This window comes from Mandrillus leucophaeus, unplaced genomic scaffold (genome assembly GCF_000951045.1).
Source record: "Mandrillus leucophaeus isolate KB7577 unplaced genomic scaffold, Mleu.le_1.0 Scaffold141, whole genome shotgun sequence".
In the NCBI taxonomy this organism is placed as follows: Eukaryota; Metazoa; Chordata; class Mammalia; order Primates; family Cercopithecidae; genus Mandrillus; species Mandrillus leucophaeus.
Genome location: NW_012101377.1, coordinates 1,125,420 through 1,143,778, shown reverse-complemented (window position 1 = coordinate 1,143,778; position 18,359 = coordinate 1,125,420). Strand labels below are relative to the sequence as shown.

The following is an 18,359-nucleotide window of genomic DNA, read 5'->3' as shown; positions in this document are numbered from 1 at the left end:
GAGGCTGAGGCAGGCAGATCACGAGGTCAAGAGATCGAGACCATCCTGCCCAACATGGTGAAACCTCATCTCTACTAAGAATACAAAAATTAGCTGGGCATGGTGGCGGGCACCTGTAGTCCCAGCTATTTGGGAGGCTGAGGCAGGAGAATTGCCTGAACCCGGGAGGCAGAGGTTGCAGTGAGCCGAGATCGAGCCATTGCACTCCAGCCTGGCGACAGAGCGAGACTCTGTCACAAAGAAAAAAAAAAATCTGTACAGTACATATCATCAGATTCATTTCTGCCCTCAGTAAGGCAAGATAAACTCTGCTAACTTCAAGCACTCAGTCTTTCTTTTACTATGTTTACTACATTTTAAGCTGACAACCCCCTGCTTATTCCTGTAATCTCTCCCTCAGTAGAATATTATGATACAGAACAGGCACGGTGGCTCACACTTGTAATCCCAGCACTTTGGGAGGCTGAGGTAGGTGAATCACTTAAAGTCAGGAGTTCAAGACCAGTCTGACCAACATGGCGAAACCCTGTCTCTACTAAAAAAATACAAAAATTAGCCAGGTGTTGGTGGCACTTGTCTGTAGTCCCAGCTACTCAGGAGGCTGAGGCACGAGAATCACTTGAACCCAGGAGACGGAGATTGCAGTGAGCTGAGATCGTGCAATTGCACCCCAGCCAGGGCGACAGAACGAGGAAAAAAAAAATATATATATTATGATACAATCAACTAGATTTCAGTCTCCTAAATTACAATTTCGTTCCAATCCCTTTTCCCTGGAATTACACCCAGATTGTCTTAAGTCTTGAGTGCTCCCATCTCTTCAGTCAGTTTTATAGGCAATTACCTGGTTTATTTCTATCTATGGCTGAAACTATACTCTGTATGGGGGGATTCATGACTAGATTCATTCTCAGAAAGCAGTCTGAATTCTTGGGAGAGACTTCATTGTTAACATGGACACACCACCAAAAGTCAGATGATGTGTATGTGGTAGAGGACACCATATAAAATATTTGAGGCCCCTTCCCTTTGTGCTGAGTACCTCACTATATATACTACATCTATCCATTCATTTAATCCTCTTTGACAAAGGTTCATAGGAAAAAATAGTCTAGAAATCATATAAATTATCCAGGATCACAAGGCTGATAACAGAAGTGCAATTCAAATATGAGTTTATCAGGTCTCCTACATCATACCAATATTTTCCCCATTTTTTCTTTATTATTAATCTGTATTATCCTTTCAATTAAAAAAAAAGGAGAAAGATGAACTTACCTACAAATAGAGGAAAGCACATCTAATTCTATTCCAGCATATGCTCCAAAATCAAACAGAAACAAACAAAAATGCTTTGCTTGCCACGCCACACCAAAGGGAGCTCTTCAGAGCAATCTGTGCTTGGATTTCTCACATCAAGCCATAAATAAATGCCCAAGAGGCATATCAAGTCCATTATCAAGTTCAATAAACCCAACATGACACTTAAAGACAATGAGTCCCATCTGAATGCCTACTGGTAAAAACAGAAAAAAACCCAAACCTGACAACTTGGAAAGGGCTAGCTCCTCAATCACCATATGAGAGTAACAGAGAGAGCCCATTAGAGTCCCCTTAAAACCGCTGCCCCAACTGCGTTAGGTTCAACATTAATTTCTTTCACAACTCCCATTGGCAATAAAGGAAAGAAGTGAAAATCTCAAATCATTAGAGGACAGCTACAGCCCGAACAATGTCAAAACAAAAGGTCATTGTTACCTTTGGGGAATCTTAATTCCCTCTCCACATTTTTCAAGTCAATTCATCTCCCAATCAATGGTATATGACAATAATATAAGCACATTAGTGAAAGTGTTTTAACATCCTTTATCTTGTTGGGATTAAGGAGTCACTAAAACATTTACTAAACGCTTACTATATTATAGGCAAAAATATATCCAAGGGTTAATGAAACATGGTTCTCCCAGTCGAAAAACTCAAGACCCTAAAATACGCACATCATTCCCATTTCAGAGATAAGGAAATTAAGGCTCAAAGACTAGGCGACTTGCCAAGAAGCCAGTTAATGGTAGAGCTGAGGCTATAATTCATTAATTCATTCATTCAGTGAGATTTACTGAACACCCACCCACTATACCTCAGGTATTGTACTATGCCCTGACTCATCCAAACAGCCTAACCATTCCACAATTCCATGGACTAAGTGCAACAACACTCATTTTTATTACACGCCACTCTAATTCATTTACATCACTAGACTGTAAGCAATCTGAGGGCAGCAAGGGATTATGTTTCTCTTACCTCTGTGTTCCCACCAAAAAAGCTAATCAGAAAATAGAACTCAATAATTATTTGCTAAACTGAATCCACTGCTAAATATATTTGAACGTCTATCATAAGCAAGAAACTCTGAAAGTATAATGTTGAAAAATTTCTATTCTCAAAATTTCACAGTTTAGTGCTGGAGGGTAGAAGACAGTAGAAAAAAAAAAGAACTTTATAATTGTATAGGGTTGCACTGCCTAATAAGATAGTCACTAGTCATGTAGCTGTTTTAACTTTCAACTTCAATTAGTTGAAATAAATAAAATGAAAAAGTCATTTATCAGCACAGATGTAGTACAATACAAAAATACATTTGTCCCCCTTCCTGGCAAAAAACTTCTAAAACTCCTGGGATTTACTAAGTGATAGGAGTGTATTCTGTTATTCATAATAAGCCCCTTGGATTACACCTGCGTTTACGTTAATGAGGTGACAGAGTGGGATCCCTAGATAGCCTCAGGATGGACTAGTCACCAGAAAGACCAAGTGATTAGAAGGCTGGAACTTTCTTTTTCTGTTTTGAGACAGGATCTTGCTATGTTGCCCAGGCTAGACTCAAACTCCTGGAGGGCTCAACTTCCCCGTCTCAGTCTCCCAAGTAGCTGGAACTATAGGTGCTCACCACCACGCTGGCTTAGAGGACTGGAATTTTCAGTCCCACCCACCAATGTTTTACTTCTAGGAAGAGGAGGGTTGGGAGCTAGAGACTGAGTTCTATAAAAACTCCCATACATGAGATTTGTAGAGTTTCTGGGTTGGTAAACACATCCTAGTGCTGGGAGGGTGGCATACAAGAGAGCATGAAAGCTCCCCACCACACCTTACCTGACCCCACTCCACTCCAGCCATACCCTGCCCTATGTATCTCTTCAATTATTTGGCTGTTCCTAAGTTGTATCCTTTATAATAAACTGGCAAAGAATAGTACCGAATCCTATATATACTATGGTTTTCCTGTACATACATAACTAAGATAAAGTTTAATTTTTTTTTTCTTTTTCTTGAGACAGGGTTTGTTCTGTCACCCAGGCTGGAGTGCAGTGGCATGATCTCGGCTCACTGTAACCTCTGCCTCCCAGGCTCAAACAATCCTACCCCCTCAAGTCGCCTGGACTATAGGCACACACCACCATGACCAGTAAATTTTTGTATTTTTGTAGAGATGGAGTTTCACCATGTTACCCAGGCTGGTCTCGAACTCCTGAGCTCAAGCGATCTGCCCACCTTGCCTCCCAAAGTGCTGAAATTACATGTGTGAGCCACTATGCCTGGCTGTGAAGTTTAATTTATAAATTAAGCACAGAAATAGATTAACAATAATAATAACAGCATAATGTAATAACAGTTATCACACACTGTTGCTGTAACTTCTGCAATTAGAAATTCGACAGCAAAACTAGTATGAATTTTTCCTTCTTCACAATTTCACACATAGAAGATTCATTCTTAGGATAGATCTTAGCAACCACAGGATAGGATTACGTTTTCTTTCCTTAATTTTAGATTCCAGGGGTACATGCTCAAGTTTGTTATCTGTGTATACTACATGATGCTGAGGTTTGGGATATGAATCATCACGTTACAGAAGTACTGAGCATAGTACTCAAAGTTAAATTTTTCAACTGTTGTACTCCCCCTTCCCTCAGTTTCCCCTAGGGGTCCCCGTTTTTTCCTTATTAAGCTGAGAACTTTTACCTTTTGACTTAAAGGAAACACTTTATGGCTTCTCTCAGGCATATCAAAATTGCCAGCATCACTATTACACTTTGGGGCCATTAAGTAAAATAAGGGTTACCTGGAACACAAGCACTGCAATAGCAGACAGTCGATCTGATCACTGAGAAAGCTACTAAGTGACTAACGGGCGGGTAGCATAACACAGTGTGGATGAACAAAGGGACGATTCATGTACCAGATGGAATGGGGCAGGACAGTGCAAGATTTCATCACACTGCAACTGCAACTTAAAGCTTATGAATTGTTTCTAGAATTCTCTCTTCAATATTTTCAAACCTCAGTTGACCTAGGGTAACTGAAACCGTGGAAAGTAAAGGCACAGATGAAGGGGGACTACTGTAAAGTGTTTTCCTGACTTCTGTAAGCCATTCTGGCAAAGTCTCAAACCTAAGGAGGTGGTCATGGAACCCCTGTTTACAGCTGATTGGTCAGAAGTACAAGTGGCCCAGGACTTGCAGCTGGCATCTGAAGAGGGGCAATTTTGTGGGACTGAGTCCCTTTGAGAGATCTAACACAAGCTCCAGATAAATAATGTCAGAATTGAACTGAGTCGTTGGATACCCAGTTGGTGTCCAGAGAATTGGGGAGTTGGTTGGTGTCAGAAAACGAATCAGAGAACATAAAGAATATTTTCATCATCACAGAAAGTTATCTTGGAATGAGAGGGGAAAGAAAATCTAGCTTAGGTTTGAATATTAGGAAGGGCTCTTCAACTCAGTGGTGGCTGAAGTATTCTGAGAACAGGACATCTGGGAAACTAGCTCAAATTAGAATCTACCTACCTGAGCTAAAGATGTTAAGATCTGATCAGACCAGAGTTATTTTCTAACTCAGTCCTTTCAGGCTGAGACTTAATGATCTTCCCTCTTTGTGGGCAGAGAAACTAAGATACACTGTAAGGAAGTCAATTGCTCAGTTATACAATAAACCTATAGATCTCAGGATTAAAACTCACAGTTTCCACCTAATTGTTTGGCTCCCTGAGCTTTCCCTCTGAGGCTTGTCTCAGCCCAGCTGTTAGACTGACAGATTCACTTGTAAGCTGTCAGTCACAATCAGAGGCATCACCTGACAGGGTATGGATAAAGTGAGTTAAAGATTGACTGCTGGAAGGTCACAGGCCTTTAATTCCACACAGTCCCCAAAGTGTCACATACGCCCAAGTTAGAATGGGACTTTCAGGCACTGGCAGCTATGGTAAGTATATTAACAAGAAAACCTGTGCTCAGACAGAAAGAGGTGAATGTCCTATTGGGTGAGGAAGAGTTCGATGTCATTCAATCCAAACCAACATAAAATGAGAAACTTAATTACAGACTGCTGACTGCCAGCTTGAAAACTGCTGGTAAACCATTTCTAAAGCAAAGATGCAATTTGCAGAAGAGTAGTCTACAAGGTTAGAGGCAATGATTTATTATCCAAAGATCACCTCTTGGATTTTAATAGAAAACACTTTAAAAAAAAAAATTCCAAAACTCAAAGTCCTTCTTCCATGTACATCCCTTCCTTAGCAAAACCAACTCCCCAGAGGTGACCAGTGTTAATCTGTTAAATATTCCTCCTGCCTTTCTTCTAAACATAGGCAATAATTTAAAATATATAAAGAAAAAAAGATATATAAAGTACACTTGCTTTAAAAGGGTAGGGAAGGGAGATGCTACACAAAGTCTTCTGGAACATGTTTTCAAATTTTATTATCTTGGACTTCGTTCCATGTCAGTAATTTTTTTTTTTTTTTAAAGGGACAGGGTCTCACTCTGTTACCCAGGGCTAGGGTGCAGTGGCACAATCATAACTCACTGCAGCCTCTAACTTCTGGGCCCAAGTGATCCTCCTGCCGCCACACCCAGTTAACTTTTTTGTAAAAATGGTGTCACAAGATTCTTCAGGTGTCATTTTTCCAGCCAGAAGCTGCTGTGGCCAGCAGCACCTTTGCCCGAGTTTTGCTTGGGCCTGCCGGGCTCGTTCGGCCCACTTGGCCCGGCAGGCTGCACTCAGTTTTGCTTGGGGCCACTAGGCCTGTTCCATCTACTTGGTCTAGCGGGCTGCGCTCTGTTCATGCTACTGTCCCAGATCCCACTCCTGCCAAGGGCGAGCCAGGCTCGGAGTGGCAAGGGGTGCATAAGTGAGTGAGCACGGGGTCCAGCCACTGCGCACAGCCAGGCACGCTGGCTGCTGTGGCTGGGCAGGCAGCTCCAGATGCTGCCACAGGCACCAGCTCCATGTGAGGCTGTGGCTGGACCAGGCATACTACAAGCGGCTTCCACTGTGGACTATGGGGAACATGGTGGTGCCCACAAGTGTGGAGATGCCAGGAACCGCAAAGCCCCAAAGAGGGTGTCACAGCTCTGGTTCAGGGAGCCCTTGGGTCTGTTATAGCTCTTTCAGTCCCGCCATTCAGCGAGTCCCAAGTTCTTGTCTTGCATCCAGGAAGAATGAGGTACGCAGACAACTGGAGGGTGAGCAAGGCAAAGAGTTGCTTTATTAAGTGATGGTACAGCTCTCAGGAGACCCAAAGTAGGTAGCTCCTTTCCACAGGCAGGTCAACCTGTTGAGTGCAGCTCTCAGCAGAGAGGAGACCCAGAATGGGCAGCTCTTATCTGCAGGCAGGTCATCCCAACATCTGCAGCCCTCGACAGAGAGGAGACCCATTGTGGGTAACCCATTTTCACAGGCAGTTCCTCCCAGTGTCTGCCCAAGTCTGGCGAAGTCCAGGGTTTTTACAGTCTTCAGAAGTGTATGCTGACTGGTCCATGGGCTCCCTGGGCAGGCCCAGAAAAAGCACCTTAAGTTCTCACTCTGGGCCACAGACTCCACCTGGAACTGAGAGCCTGGCCCCTATGCTTCAGGCCATCCCTGGCTTGAAGGTGGGGCTTCACCGAAAGAGACCTGCCCCTTTCCACCCAGGAGCCTGTCTGCCAGGGGCACCTGCAGGCCCATGATGAGTCACCCTCAGCACCCCTTTGGCCTCCCTCTGGTGCTCACTGGCACCCAAAGTCTGGAGGGGGTCGAGGTGGTAGGAAGCTGGCATGTCAGCACTACCCCAAGGCGCGCAAACCCAGCCAGGCTGCAATAGTGCCCACGCTAGGCTTCAACTTTGCTCCAAAATCAGAGCAGGAGCCAGGAACTGGAAGAGGCCAGGCAGTGGGAGCAGGCACTTCTGAGCCTGTGGGGGAAAGGGGTCTTCCCGGACCTCCAAGAGCGCAGGGATGCCTGGGTCTGCAGCTAGGGCTGAGTGATTGCAGATGCACCCATGAGGGTGGGCTCCCACTCCACTAACTCATAAGGGGACAGGGATCCCGCTGTTCCTGGCTCCTGCCAGCTCCATGGAACATGCAGCCCTGGCTGCACGGCCCCTACTATGGCTGGCATTTTTGAAGCAGCTGCTCTAGACAGGCCTCCATTGCCATCAATGGGGTCTTGCTATGTTGCCCAGTCTGGCCTTGAACTCTTGGCCTCAAGTGATCTTACTGCTTCAGCCTCCCAAGTAGCTGGGATTACAGGTGCATGCCACCACTCCCGGCTCATGTCAGTAAACTGACATCTATTCTGTTTCATTGATTCTAAGAGGCACTAAATTGGAGTGCTTCTTATAATCAATGATGTTTTACAACTGTTATCAGTCAGGTAGCAGTGTGATGGAATTGTGTGAAAACCTTCCATTGCATCTTTCTGTAAGATGAGGCGTAAGGGTGTCTTAGAAATATAGTCATTCTTTTAATCATCTGCATAGTCTACAAAACAGATGCACATAATTTATGTAATTCTCCACTCACACTAAATTCTCTAAAGAATTTCTGGATTAAAGGGTAATAAGCACACTAAAAATGTTAATAGGCGGCCGGGCGCGGTGGCTCAAGCCTGTAATCCCAGCACTTTGGGAGGCCAAGACGGGCGGATCACGAGGTCAGGAGAGCGAGAGCATCCTGGCTAACATGGTGAAACCTCATCTCTACTAAAAAAAATACAAAAAACTAGCCGGGCGAGGTAGCAGGCGCCTGTAGTCCCAGCTACTCGGGAGGCTGAGGCAGGAGAATTGCGTGAACCCGGGAGGTGGAGTTTGCAGTGAGCCGAGATCGCGCCACTGCACTCCAGCCTGGGCCACAGAGCGAGACTTCGTCTCAAAAAAAAAAAAAAAAAAAAGTTAATAGGCATTGCCAAAGTCTGTGAAATTATGCTCCTGATAGTGAGTAAAAGTGTCCATGTCTAACACTGGGTATTAACAGCAATCTTTTAAAATATTTGTTTATCTCAAAGATTTCAGGAGTGTTTTAAATCATTTTTTAAAAACATTTGATAACTTTGCTGCCCTATGTGAAAAAAAAATTTTTGAGATAATTGTACATTCATCTGCACTCAAAAGAAATAATACAGAGGTGAGGCCGGGTGCAGTGGCTCAGGCATGTAATCCCAGCTGACTTCGGGAGGCCGAGGCAGGTGGATCACGAGGTCAGAAGATTGAGACCATCCTGGCTAACATGGTGAAACCCCATCTCTACTAAAAATACAAAAAATTAGCCGGGCGTGGTGGTAGGTGCCTGTAGTTCTAGTTACTAGGGAGGCTGAGGCAGGAGAATGGCGTGAACCCGGGAGGCGGAGCTTGCAGTGAGCCGAGATTGTGCCACTGCCCACTCCAGCCTGGGCAACAGAGCAAGACTCCGTCTCAAAAAAAAAAGAATACAGAGGTTTTATGTACACTTTATCCAGTTTTCTCTAATGGTGACATTTTGGAAAACTATAGTACACTATCACAACCAAGATGCTGGCATTGATACTGTGGTATAAGAAATACATATACGATCTTTGTCCCTAGTTCCTGGCAGAGTTCCTAAAACCCTTGGACTACTCTGAGTGATAGAAGTGTCTTTTGTTATTCATTAAGTCCCTTAATGAGGTGACTATTGGTGGGTTCCTAGATAGCTTCAGAAACAGAGAAATCAAGGATGTGATTAGATAGGGTTATCCCAGCTACTTGGGAGGCTGAGGCAGGAGAAACGCTGGAACCCAGGAGGCAGACATTGCGGTGAGCTGGTATCGCACCACTGCATTCCAGCCTGGGCAACAGAGCTAGATTCCCTCTCAAAAGAAAAAAAGAAATTTCAGGCCTACCCTCTGACTTCTGGGAAGGGGAGAGGGGCTGGAGACTGAGCTCTATCACTGAAGGCCAATAATTTAATCAACCATGTCTATGTAACAGATCCTCCATATAAACCCCTAAGCAATGGAGTTTGGAGAGTTGGTGAATACATCCCTGTGCCAAGAGGGTGACACACCCCAACTCCATGGGGACAAAAGCTTTGTACTCGGAACGCTTTGGGTCTCACCCTGTGTACTTCCTCATCCGACTGTTCATTTTTATCCTTTAAAATAAACTAATAGTACCTATAGCTTTTTTTTTAGTTCTGTGAGTCACTCTAGCAAATTACCAACTTCAGGGCGAAGTACTGGGAATCCCAAAAATTGTAGCCAAGTGAGACAAAAGTGTAGGTAATCTGAGGATCCAATATTGGGGTTGGCATCTGAAGTGAGGACAGTCATGTGGGACTGAGGCCTTAACCATGTGGAATCTGACACTAACTCCCAGGTAATTAGTGTCAGAATTGAATTGAATTGTTGGACATCCAGTTGATGTTAGAGAATCAGAGAACCGGAGAATTGGTTGGTGTAGGAAAAAACATCTCAAATAAAATCGACTGGCTCTTGTTCAGATTTCCCCAGTTTTACCTGTACTCATTTGTGTTTGTGTATGTGTATGTACTTAGTTCCACGTAATTTTACCACATGTGCAGATTCATGTATACACTGCCACAGTTAAGATACAGAACAGGTCCCTCACCACAAGGATCCTTCCTATTGCTATTTCCTTCCCCTCCTTAATCCTTGTCAACCATTAAATAATTTGTTCTCCACTTAGATAATTTTGTCATTTCAAGTATGTTACATAAAAATCTTTGCAAATCATATATTTGATATGGTACTAGTATCCAGAATATATGAGAAACACCTAACTCAACAATAAAAACAAAAATAACCAGGCAGGTGTGGTGGCTCACACCTTTAATCTCAGCACTCTGGGAGGCTGAGGAGAGCAGATCACTGGAGGACAGGAGTTCAAGACCAGTCTGGCCAACATGGCAAAACCCTGTCTCTACTAAAATGTAGCGGGGAGTGGTGGCACATGCTTGTAATCCCAGCTACTCAAGAAGCTGAGGCATGAAAATCACTTGAACTCAGGAGGCAGAGGTTGCAGTGAGCCAAGACTGCACCATTACACTCTAGCCTGGGCAATAGAGCGAGACTCTGTCTCAAAAAGAGAAAAGGATTTTGTATTAGTCTGTTCTTACACTGCTAATAAAGACATATGAGACTGGGTAATTTATCAAGGAAAGAGATTTAACTGACTCACAGTTCCGCATGGCTAGGAAAGTCTCAAGAAACTTAACGACCACGGGGAAAGGGGAAGCAAACACGTCCTTCTTCACAGGGCAGCAGGAAGGAGAATAAGTGCCCAGCGAATGATGGTTTTATAAGGGAAACCCCTTATAAAACCATCAGATCTTATGTCACTATGATGAGAACAGGATGGGGCAAACCACCCCCATGATTCAATTCTCTCCACCTGGTCCCTCCCACAACACATGAGGATTACGGGAACTACAATTCAAGATGAGATTTGGGTGGGGACACAGTCAAAATGTATCAGATTTGAATAGACATTTTCCCAGAAAAGATATACAAATGGCCAATAAACCCAAGAAAAGAGACTTAACATCATTAGCCATTAGGGAAATTCAAACCACAATGAGATGTCCTTGCACATCCATTAGGATGGCCATACCCAAAAAGATAGTAACAAGTGTTAACAAAGATGTAAAGAAAGTAGAACTCTCATACATTGCTGGTAGGAATGTAAAATGGCGTGGTCACTTTGGAAAAACAGTTTGGCAGTTTCTCAAAAAGTTGAACACAGAGTTACCATATGACCCAGTATTTCTACTCCTAGGAATATATCCAATGAAAGCAAATATCCACACAAAAAGTTGTACACAAATATTTATAGAAACATTATTCATAATACTAAAGAAGTGGAAACAACCCAAATATCCATCAACTGATGGAATTGCAACAAATTAATTTGTAACGGCAATAAAAAAGAATGAAGTACCTATTATAAAACAGATGAACCTTGAAAACACGCTAAGTAAAAGAAGTCAGTCATGAAAGACTATATACTGCATTATTCCATTTATAAGAAATGTACAAAATAAGCAAATATACAGAGATATAATAGAATAATGGTTGCCTAAAGCTGGGGGCATACAGAGAATCTGGAGTGATGGCTAATGGGTACAGGGTTTCTTTTTATGGTGACAACAATGTTCTCAAAGTAGATCGTGGTGATGGTCACAAAACTCTGAATATACCAAAAAACCACTGAATTGTACACTTTAAGCAGGTGAAATGTGTGGTATGTGAATCATATCTCAAGTAAAACATAAGAATGCTATATAAATGGAATCATAAAGTGTATAACCTTTTGAAAGTAGCTTTTTTCAGTCAGTATAATTTCTGGAGATCGATTCAGGTTGTTGCATGTATGAATATTTTATTCTCATTCCTTTGTATTGTTGAGTAATATCACATTATATGAATCTACTAGTCTAAGTTACTTTTTAATCATACTGAGAATGAGTATCTTTTACTATAGTACCAAGTAATATTCTTTTCTCCTGCGAGTTGTTTTTTCATATCCTTGGCACCTTTTCCTAATACCCCCTTTGTATTAGTTCTTTATCATATGTACTACAAATTCTTTTTCCCAACTTAACTGCTTACAATGATTTTTGCAATTAAGTTTTTAATTTTTATGTAGTGAAATATTCTTCTAGATTTTCTTCTAGTACTCTTAATGGCTTTTAAAAAAATTAAAATCTTTAATTAAATCTTAACTTATTTTAGCATAAGAAGTTAGCAAGTAGAATCTTTGGATCCACCAGCAGTGTGATATAGTAGAAAGATCCAGGGGCTAGGAATCAGAAGGATTGGGTTCTAGTCTTGGCTATGCCACTACCTAGCCCACTCTGGGCAGACAACCAGTCTGTGGTACCTGCCTTTTATGCTTACCATAGTTTTGGTAAATAAATAAGATTATAGACTTATAACAGGATTCTCAAAAAATGTTCAACAGATGCCTCTTTATGAAAAAAACTTAAAACATTATATATATATATGCTTGTATCACTTACAACACTATTCTCATTTCATGCGCTATCTACTAGAAAACTCACACTGTCAGCCTCAGACAGAGGTAGCTTGCCCTCCCGCAAATCCTGTGTCTAAAGAAGTCAAGTGGGCCGGGCACGGTGGCTCAAGCCTGTAATCCCAGCACTTTGGGAGGCCGAGATGGGTGGATCACGAGGTCAGGAGATCAAGACCATCCTGGCTAACCCGGTGAAACCCCGTCTCTACTAAAAAATACAAAAAACTAGCCGGGCAAGGTGGCGGGCACCTGTAGTCCCAGCTACTAGGGAGACTGAGGCAGGAGAACAGCATAAACCCGGGAGGCGGAGCTTGCAGTGAGCTAAGATCCGGCCACTGCACTCCAGCCTGGGCGACAGAGCGAGATTCCGTCTCAAAAAAAAAAAAAAAAGAAAAAAGAAAAAGAAGTGATTTGCCTAGGGTCCCAGGTGAAGTCTAAAGAGGAGCTGGTTTCAGAAGTAAACCCAATTAGCTATACCCCAGCCTTCCTCCTGAGTCAGGGACCACCATTCTTCTGCCCGCTAAAAATGAACTGTCATCTTGTATTCATATCTATATTAAAAAGAAAACAAATGAATGAAAAACTACTGTCTGAAAAATGTACAGCCTATAATTAGGAGGTGGTGGGGTGTTAGCAGAGAGTAGAATCAGAGGGCTGAATTTCAAGTTATAGGCTCCTACCTTGCTTCCGACAGCCTGGGATTTTGATAAAGGCCCCATAGTCTGTCACCATAGCAACCTATAAAGATGGGGGAAAAAATCAATGTCACATAAATAAGAATCTTTCTTTTGTAGCATTTAACCTAATCTCCCCAAATTTGTACTTCATATTGACTGCCTCTGTATGCTACAAAACTGCCTAAAAATGATGCTCTGTCAAACATTCTTTCTGGGTTTTTTTGAAATTTAGACTGACAGGTATGTGTGTACACATTAAAAACACTGGTGAGATTAGAGTGTTGTCACATGGTGTGATGATACTGAGGAATACCCAAATCCTATACCCAGTAAAATCAACAACGGAGTTTCATGAACAAAGGGAACATATTGATATTATCAAAGGAGTTTCATGAACAAAAGGAACAAAAAGCAAAAAACCAGGTAATAAAGTTATGCTTTATATTAGCTAGGACTGAGGCCTCCAAACCCAATACAGAGAACTTTAATAAATTTGGGATGGATCACGCAGGGCATTCTTCCCCTCATACCTGAACTTCAAATCAAACCACAGCATACAATCTGTTACATTTAACTCCAAGTCTGAGTCTTGGGTTTCATCAAGACAACTAGATAAAAAGTCAATACATACACATCTGACAGAACCTGATCTAATCAGAGAGAAAGAGTTGTCCCCCCAGTCTTCTGCAGAGTTGTCTAAGATGAAGAAGTTAGAGGCTTGATGGGTCGATGTAACAGGCAACCAATAAATGTTCGTGATGAAAGGCCCAGAACCCTTGCCAGATAAATCATTAACCCAAGCTCTAGCTCTCTCTTCCCTCTGTAGCCTACCCCATCCCCCCACCTGTGGATTGAGGGTAATGTTGTCACTATATACTGAATTTAACACTAAATGTTTATTTGTAAAATATTCAATATAATCTTACATATATAAACTTTATTCTTTTCAGTGGCTTTAATTAGCTGCTTCATCTTGAGCACTGTTTCAGCTTCACCAAAACTAAAACAAGGGGAGTAAATAAAACAATTCCAACTACACTGCTATTTACTAATATATACTGAATACTCACTATATGCAAAATAATATTAAAAATGCTTTGCATAGTCCTCATGTCACTGTATGGAGTTGGTACTATTATTCCCATTCAATAGATGACAAAAAGATGCATGAAGAGATTAAATAACTTATCGGAGGTCCAAAGCTAAATAAGTAGCAGAGCTGAGATTTGAATCCGGAATCTTAAATACACTAGAGTTGTTCACGGGTTCTCTCTAACTATAAAATTCTAATGGCCAAAAGCAATGTGGTATCCGATATCCAATCTGTTCCTAGCAACAATCCTAGAAAGCATATACAGTAGATCTTATGCTGCAAATGAAGTGGAATAGTATAGGTGTATCTGGGTGCTATGCCATGTGCCTATAGTCCCAGCTACTCCAGAGGTTGAGGCCGGAGGGTGGCCTGAACCCAGGAGTTAAGTCCAGCCTGGATAACATAGCAAGACCCCATCTCCAAAAAAGCATTTTAAAAAAAAAAGAAAAAAGAACAGTATAGGTAAAGAAAGTGAACAGGCTTTGGAGTGAAAGATGTGGCTTCTAATCCTAGCTCTGCCATTTCCCACCTGTGGGATCTTGCACATGACTTGCCTTTCAGGGCCTAAGTCTCCATTTGTTCTCACTTTGCTGCTGCAGGTAACAAATGATGTACATAAAGTGATTGACATAGGTATATGGCACATAATGGACATTCAACAAAGTGTAGCTTTTCAATAATTTACAGTCTAAGACACTGAAGCACAAAAAGATTAGTGACTGGTAGGAAGGCACACAACTACTTAAGAGTTAGGGAGGCCAGGCGCGGTGGCTCATGCCTGTAATCCTAGCACTTTGAAAGGGCGAGGCAGGTGGATCACCTGAGGTCAGGGGTTCGAGACCAGCCTGGCCAACGTGGTGAAACCCCGTCTCTACTGAAAAAATACAAAAATTAGCTGGGTCTGGTGGTGGGTGTCTGTAATCCCAGCTACTTGGGAGGCTGAGGCAGAAGAATCACTTGAACCTGGGAAGCAGAGGTTGTAGTGAGCCAAGATGGCGCCACTGTACTCCAGCCTGGGCAAGAAGAACAATACTTCATCTCAAAAAAAAAAAAGTTAGGAATAGAACCTAGAACCTCGGTCCCTTGACTACCTAGTCCAGTGCCTTATACTTCACCAAATATCATCATTACCCACTTCAATGTTAGGATGGAAATAGATAAAAACTTTCATTCTCATTTTTTAATGGAGACATTGAGACTGAGCACTTGAATTAACTCTCCAAGACACAACATGAAAAATGGGTTACGAACCAAAAGTTCTAAACTCATGTTTTATACTGATGAACATGTTATGCTGGGTTAAGAACCAGAGAGTCCCAAAGAAACAGTACAATCACACAGACACTTAAAATCAAGGCAAGGTAGAGCCAATGAAATGACTTTAGAGATTAGCTGGTCCAGTTCTACCATGTTTCAAATGAGGAACGTAGAGATCAGAGATACAAAGTGCTTACCTGGGTTTACAAAGCAATTTGTTCTTTGTAAGAGAGGGCCACATAATAAAGATAAGTCTCCCAATTTTTAATTGAAATAAAAGCAAATCCCTTCTTTCTGGACCAAATGAAGGCACTTTGGTTTTTGTTCCACAGTTCTAGAAAGCAGACTGCAAAGTCTCATACTGTGTAACAACATTATTAAAGAACATAATCATCCAACAAACTTAAAAGTAGCATCTGGGTCAGGCACAGTGGCTCACACCTATAATCCCAGCACTGTGAGAGGCTGAGGCAGGTGGATCACTTGATGCAAGGAGTTCAAGACCAGCCTGGCCAACATGGCAAAACCCCATCTCTACTAAAAATACAAAATTTAGCTGGGCATGGTGGCACATGCCTGTAATCCCAGCTACTTGGGTAGTTGAGGCACAAGAATCGTTTGAACCCAGGAGGTCACGGTTGCAGTGAGCCAAGATCATGCTACTGCACTTCAGCCTGGGTGATAGAGCAAGACTCTGTCAATAAATAAATAAGTGAAAAAATAAATAAATAAATCTGGAAGTTAGAGCCAAAATCCCCTCATTGCTGTAAATTAAGACAATCTCACTTTTCAATCCTGAAGCTCCAGTGTCACATTACGGTCTTTAGAGGTAATGTAACAGACCTTAATTTGGCCTCTCCCAAAAGGAAAGGTTAATATGCTCCAGAATGGATGCACTCAACTGTTTAGGCATTGTTTCAGATTTCTAGCGCCAGGTGTTTTCATCAACTGTGTCTCCTAGAGTGCAGTCACACCTGCCATAGATGATCATGCAGTCTGCCTGGTGTCCCAACAATAATTAGTCAAATAGCTCAGGGGAAAAAATTCAATAACTATCTCAACTGAACTCATCAGAGCTTGGGTAAAATAAATTTCCCATCTTCAGATTATAGGTGGCAAACGGCCTTGAAACTTGTTATCACCATAATCTAAATGAAGAATTTGAGGCTCAGAGGCATAAGTTACTTGTCAAAAGTCACTAAGTTAAATAGTAGCACAGCCAAGTACAACACAGACTTTTTTTTTTTAACTTGTAGTCCAATGCTATTTCGACCCTACCAACATGAATCTCCCCTCAGCATTTCTTTGGCTATGGGAAGCCTAAGCCAAATCCCAAGTCTCACTGTTATGCTTGTACCCCCTACCATGTATTAATATAATGCACTCTGCTACCAACATGCTTCTCAGAGAATGAGAGGATGAATATTGGCTTCTCAGCTACTTAATTACTAGGTCCCAAATCCCTGCTGAGTTCACCAAGAGAGGTGCTGGGACATGGGCTGAAACACCACCTTCTTCAAGGACAACTAGTCCTATGACACTTGGGCTCCACTTTAAGCACCCACCTACTATGTACAAGACACCATGTCAGGTACTGTGAAATAAAGACAACTTTAAAAAAGGGATGCCCAGTCATTTTAAATGAATTTGAAGTAGTCACCAAGACATATGAGACAATCATGGCCTCTGCTCTACAGTAACTCACAATATAGTAGTGGTGAGAGACACATACAAGTAGTAATAATACAAGACAGACTAGGATAAATGCTGTAACAGAAGTGTACAAACAAATGACTGTAGAACCACCAAATTTATCTATATTCCTCCTACAACTCAATTCAGTCAAAAGAATTCTCTTGGTTGGGTGCGGTGCCTCATGCCTATAATCCCAGCACTCTGGGAGGCCAAGGCAGATGGATCACTTGAGGTCAGGAGTTCGAGACCAGCCTGGTCAACATGGTGAAAACCCATCTCTACTAAAAATACAAAAATTAGCTAGATGTGGTGGCATGCGCCTGTAATTCCAGCACTTTGAGAGGCCGAGGTGGGCGGATCACGAGGTCAGGAGATTGAGACCATCCTGGCTAACACGGTGAAACCCCGTCTCTACTAAAAAATGCAAAAAATTAGCTGGGCATGGCAGCGGGTGCCTGTAGTCCCAGCTACTTGGGAGGCTGAGGCAGGAGAATGGCGTGAACCCGGGAGGCGGAGCTTGCAGTGAGCCGAGATCGCACCACTGCACTCCAGCCTGGGCGACTGAGTGAGACTCCATCTCAAAAAAAAAAAAAAAAAAAAAAAAAAATTCTCTTATGGGTCTTTTTGGTTCCTCCATACATTTATGTAAAACTGGACAATCCCAGCTGCAGTTTAGCAGAAAGTAAACTTGGAAAGAGGATCTGATTTAGAATCCTAGCTTTGCCATTTATTAATCAATGGACGATTACTTAACTTCTGAGAAGAGTCTCTTTATCTATCAGAGTTAACAATTTCTTTAGGGAGATTCAATAACACAGAATGTGTGAAAGTGCTAGCATAGATTAGGCTTACACATTTTTTTTTTTTTCAATTTTAATGTAACTCCTCTTCTTTGTAAATATTGGATACTCATTAAATGTTCATTGGATGAATATTCTGAAAAGTTTCTTCATTCCAATTTATCATATTTCTCTTTCCCTAACTCCAAGTCACTTCTAAACCATCCCTTTTCAAAATATGCTACTGAAATAGTAAGTTAGAACTATAAAGTTCTCTCTGAACATTCCTAAAGACCATCCATCCTTGATAGTAATATATAAAACCTACACTAATTCAAGCTCCATCTCATATAAGAAAAAGCTGTAGGTGGCCAGGCACAGTGGCTCACGCCTATAATCCCAGCACTTTGGAAGGCTGAGGTGGGCAGATCACCTGAGGTCAGGAGTTTGAAATCAGCCTGGCCAACATGGCAAAACTCTAAAATACAAAAAATTAGCTGGGCGTGGTGGCTGATGCCTATAGTCCCAGCTACTCC

General features: G+C 42.1%; 1 protein-coding gene across 11 annotated transcripts in view; it reads right to left on the bottom strand.

Moving 5' to 3' along the window:
- The window catches only part of ZCCHC17 (zinc finger, CCHC domain containing 17), a 77,723-nt gene that overhangs the window by 37,368 nt on the left and 21,996 nt on the right, over positions 1 to 18,359 (bottom strand). For 9 of the 11 annotated variants that reach the window (XM_011974003.1, XM_011974006.1, XM_011974002.1 and 6 more), the window contains one exon: positions 13,003 to 13,060. In XM_011974003.1, coding sequence (XP_011829393.1) covers positions 13,003 to 13,060 — 58 coding nt within the window. Of the gene's footprint in view, positions 1 to 13,002; positions 13,061 to 13,929; positions 13,972 to 18,359 lie in introns of those variants that run through there. The other 2 variants (XM_011974004.1, XM_011974010.1) reach the window with 1 other exon arrangement.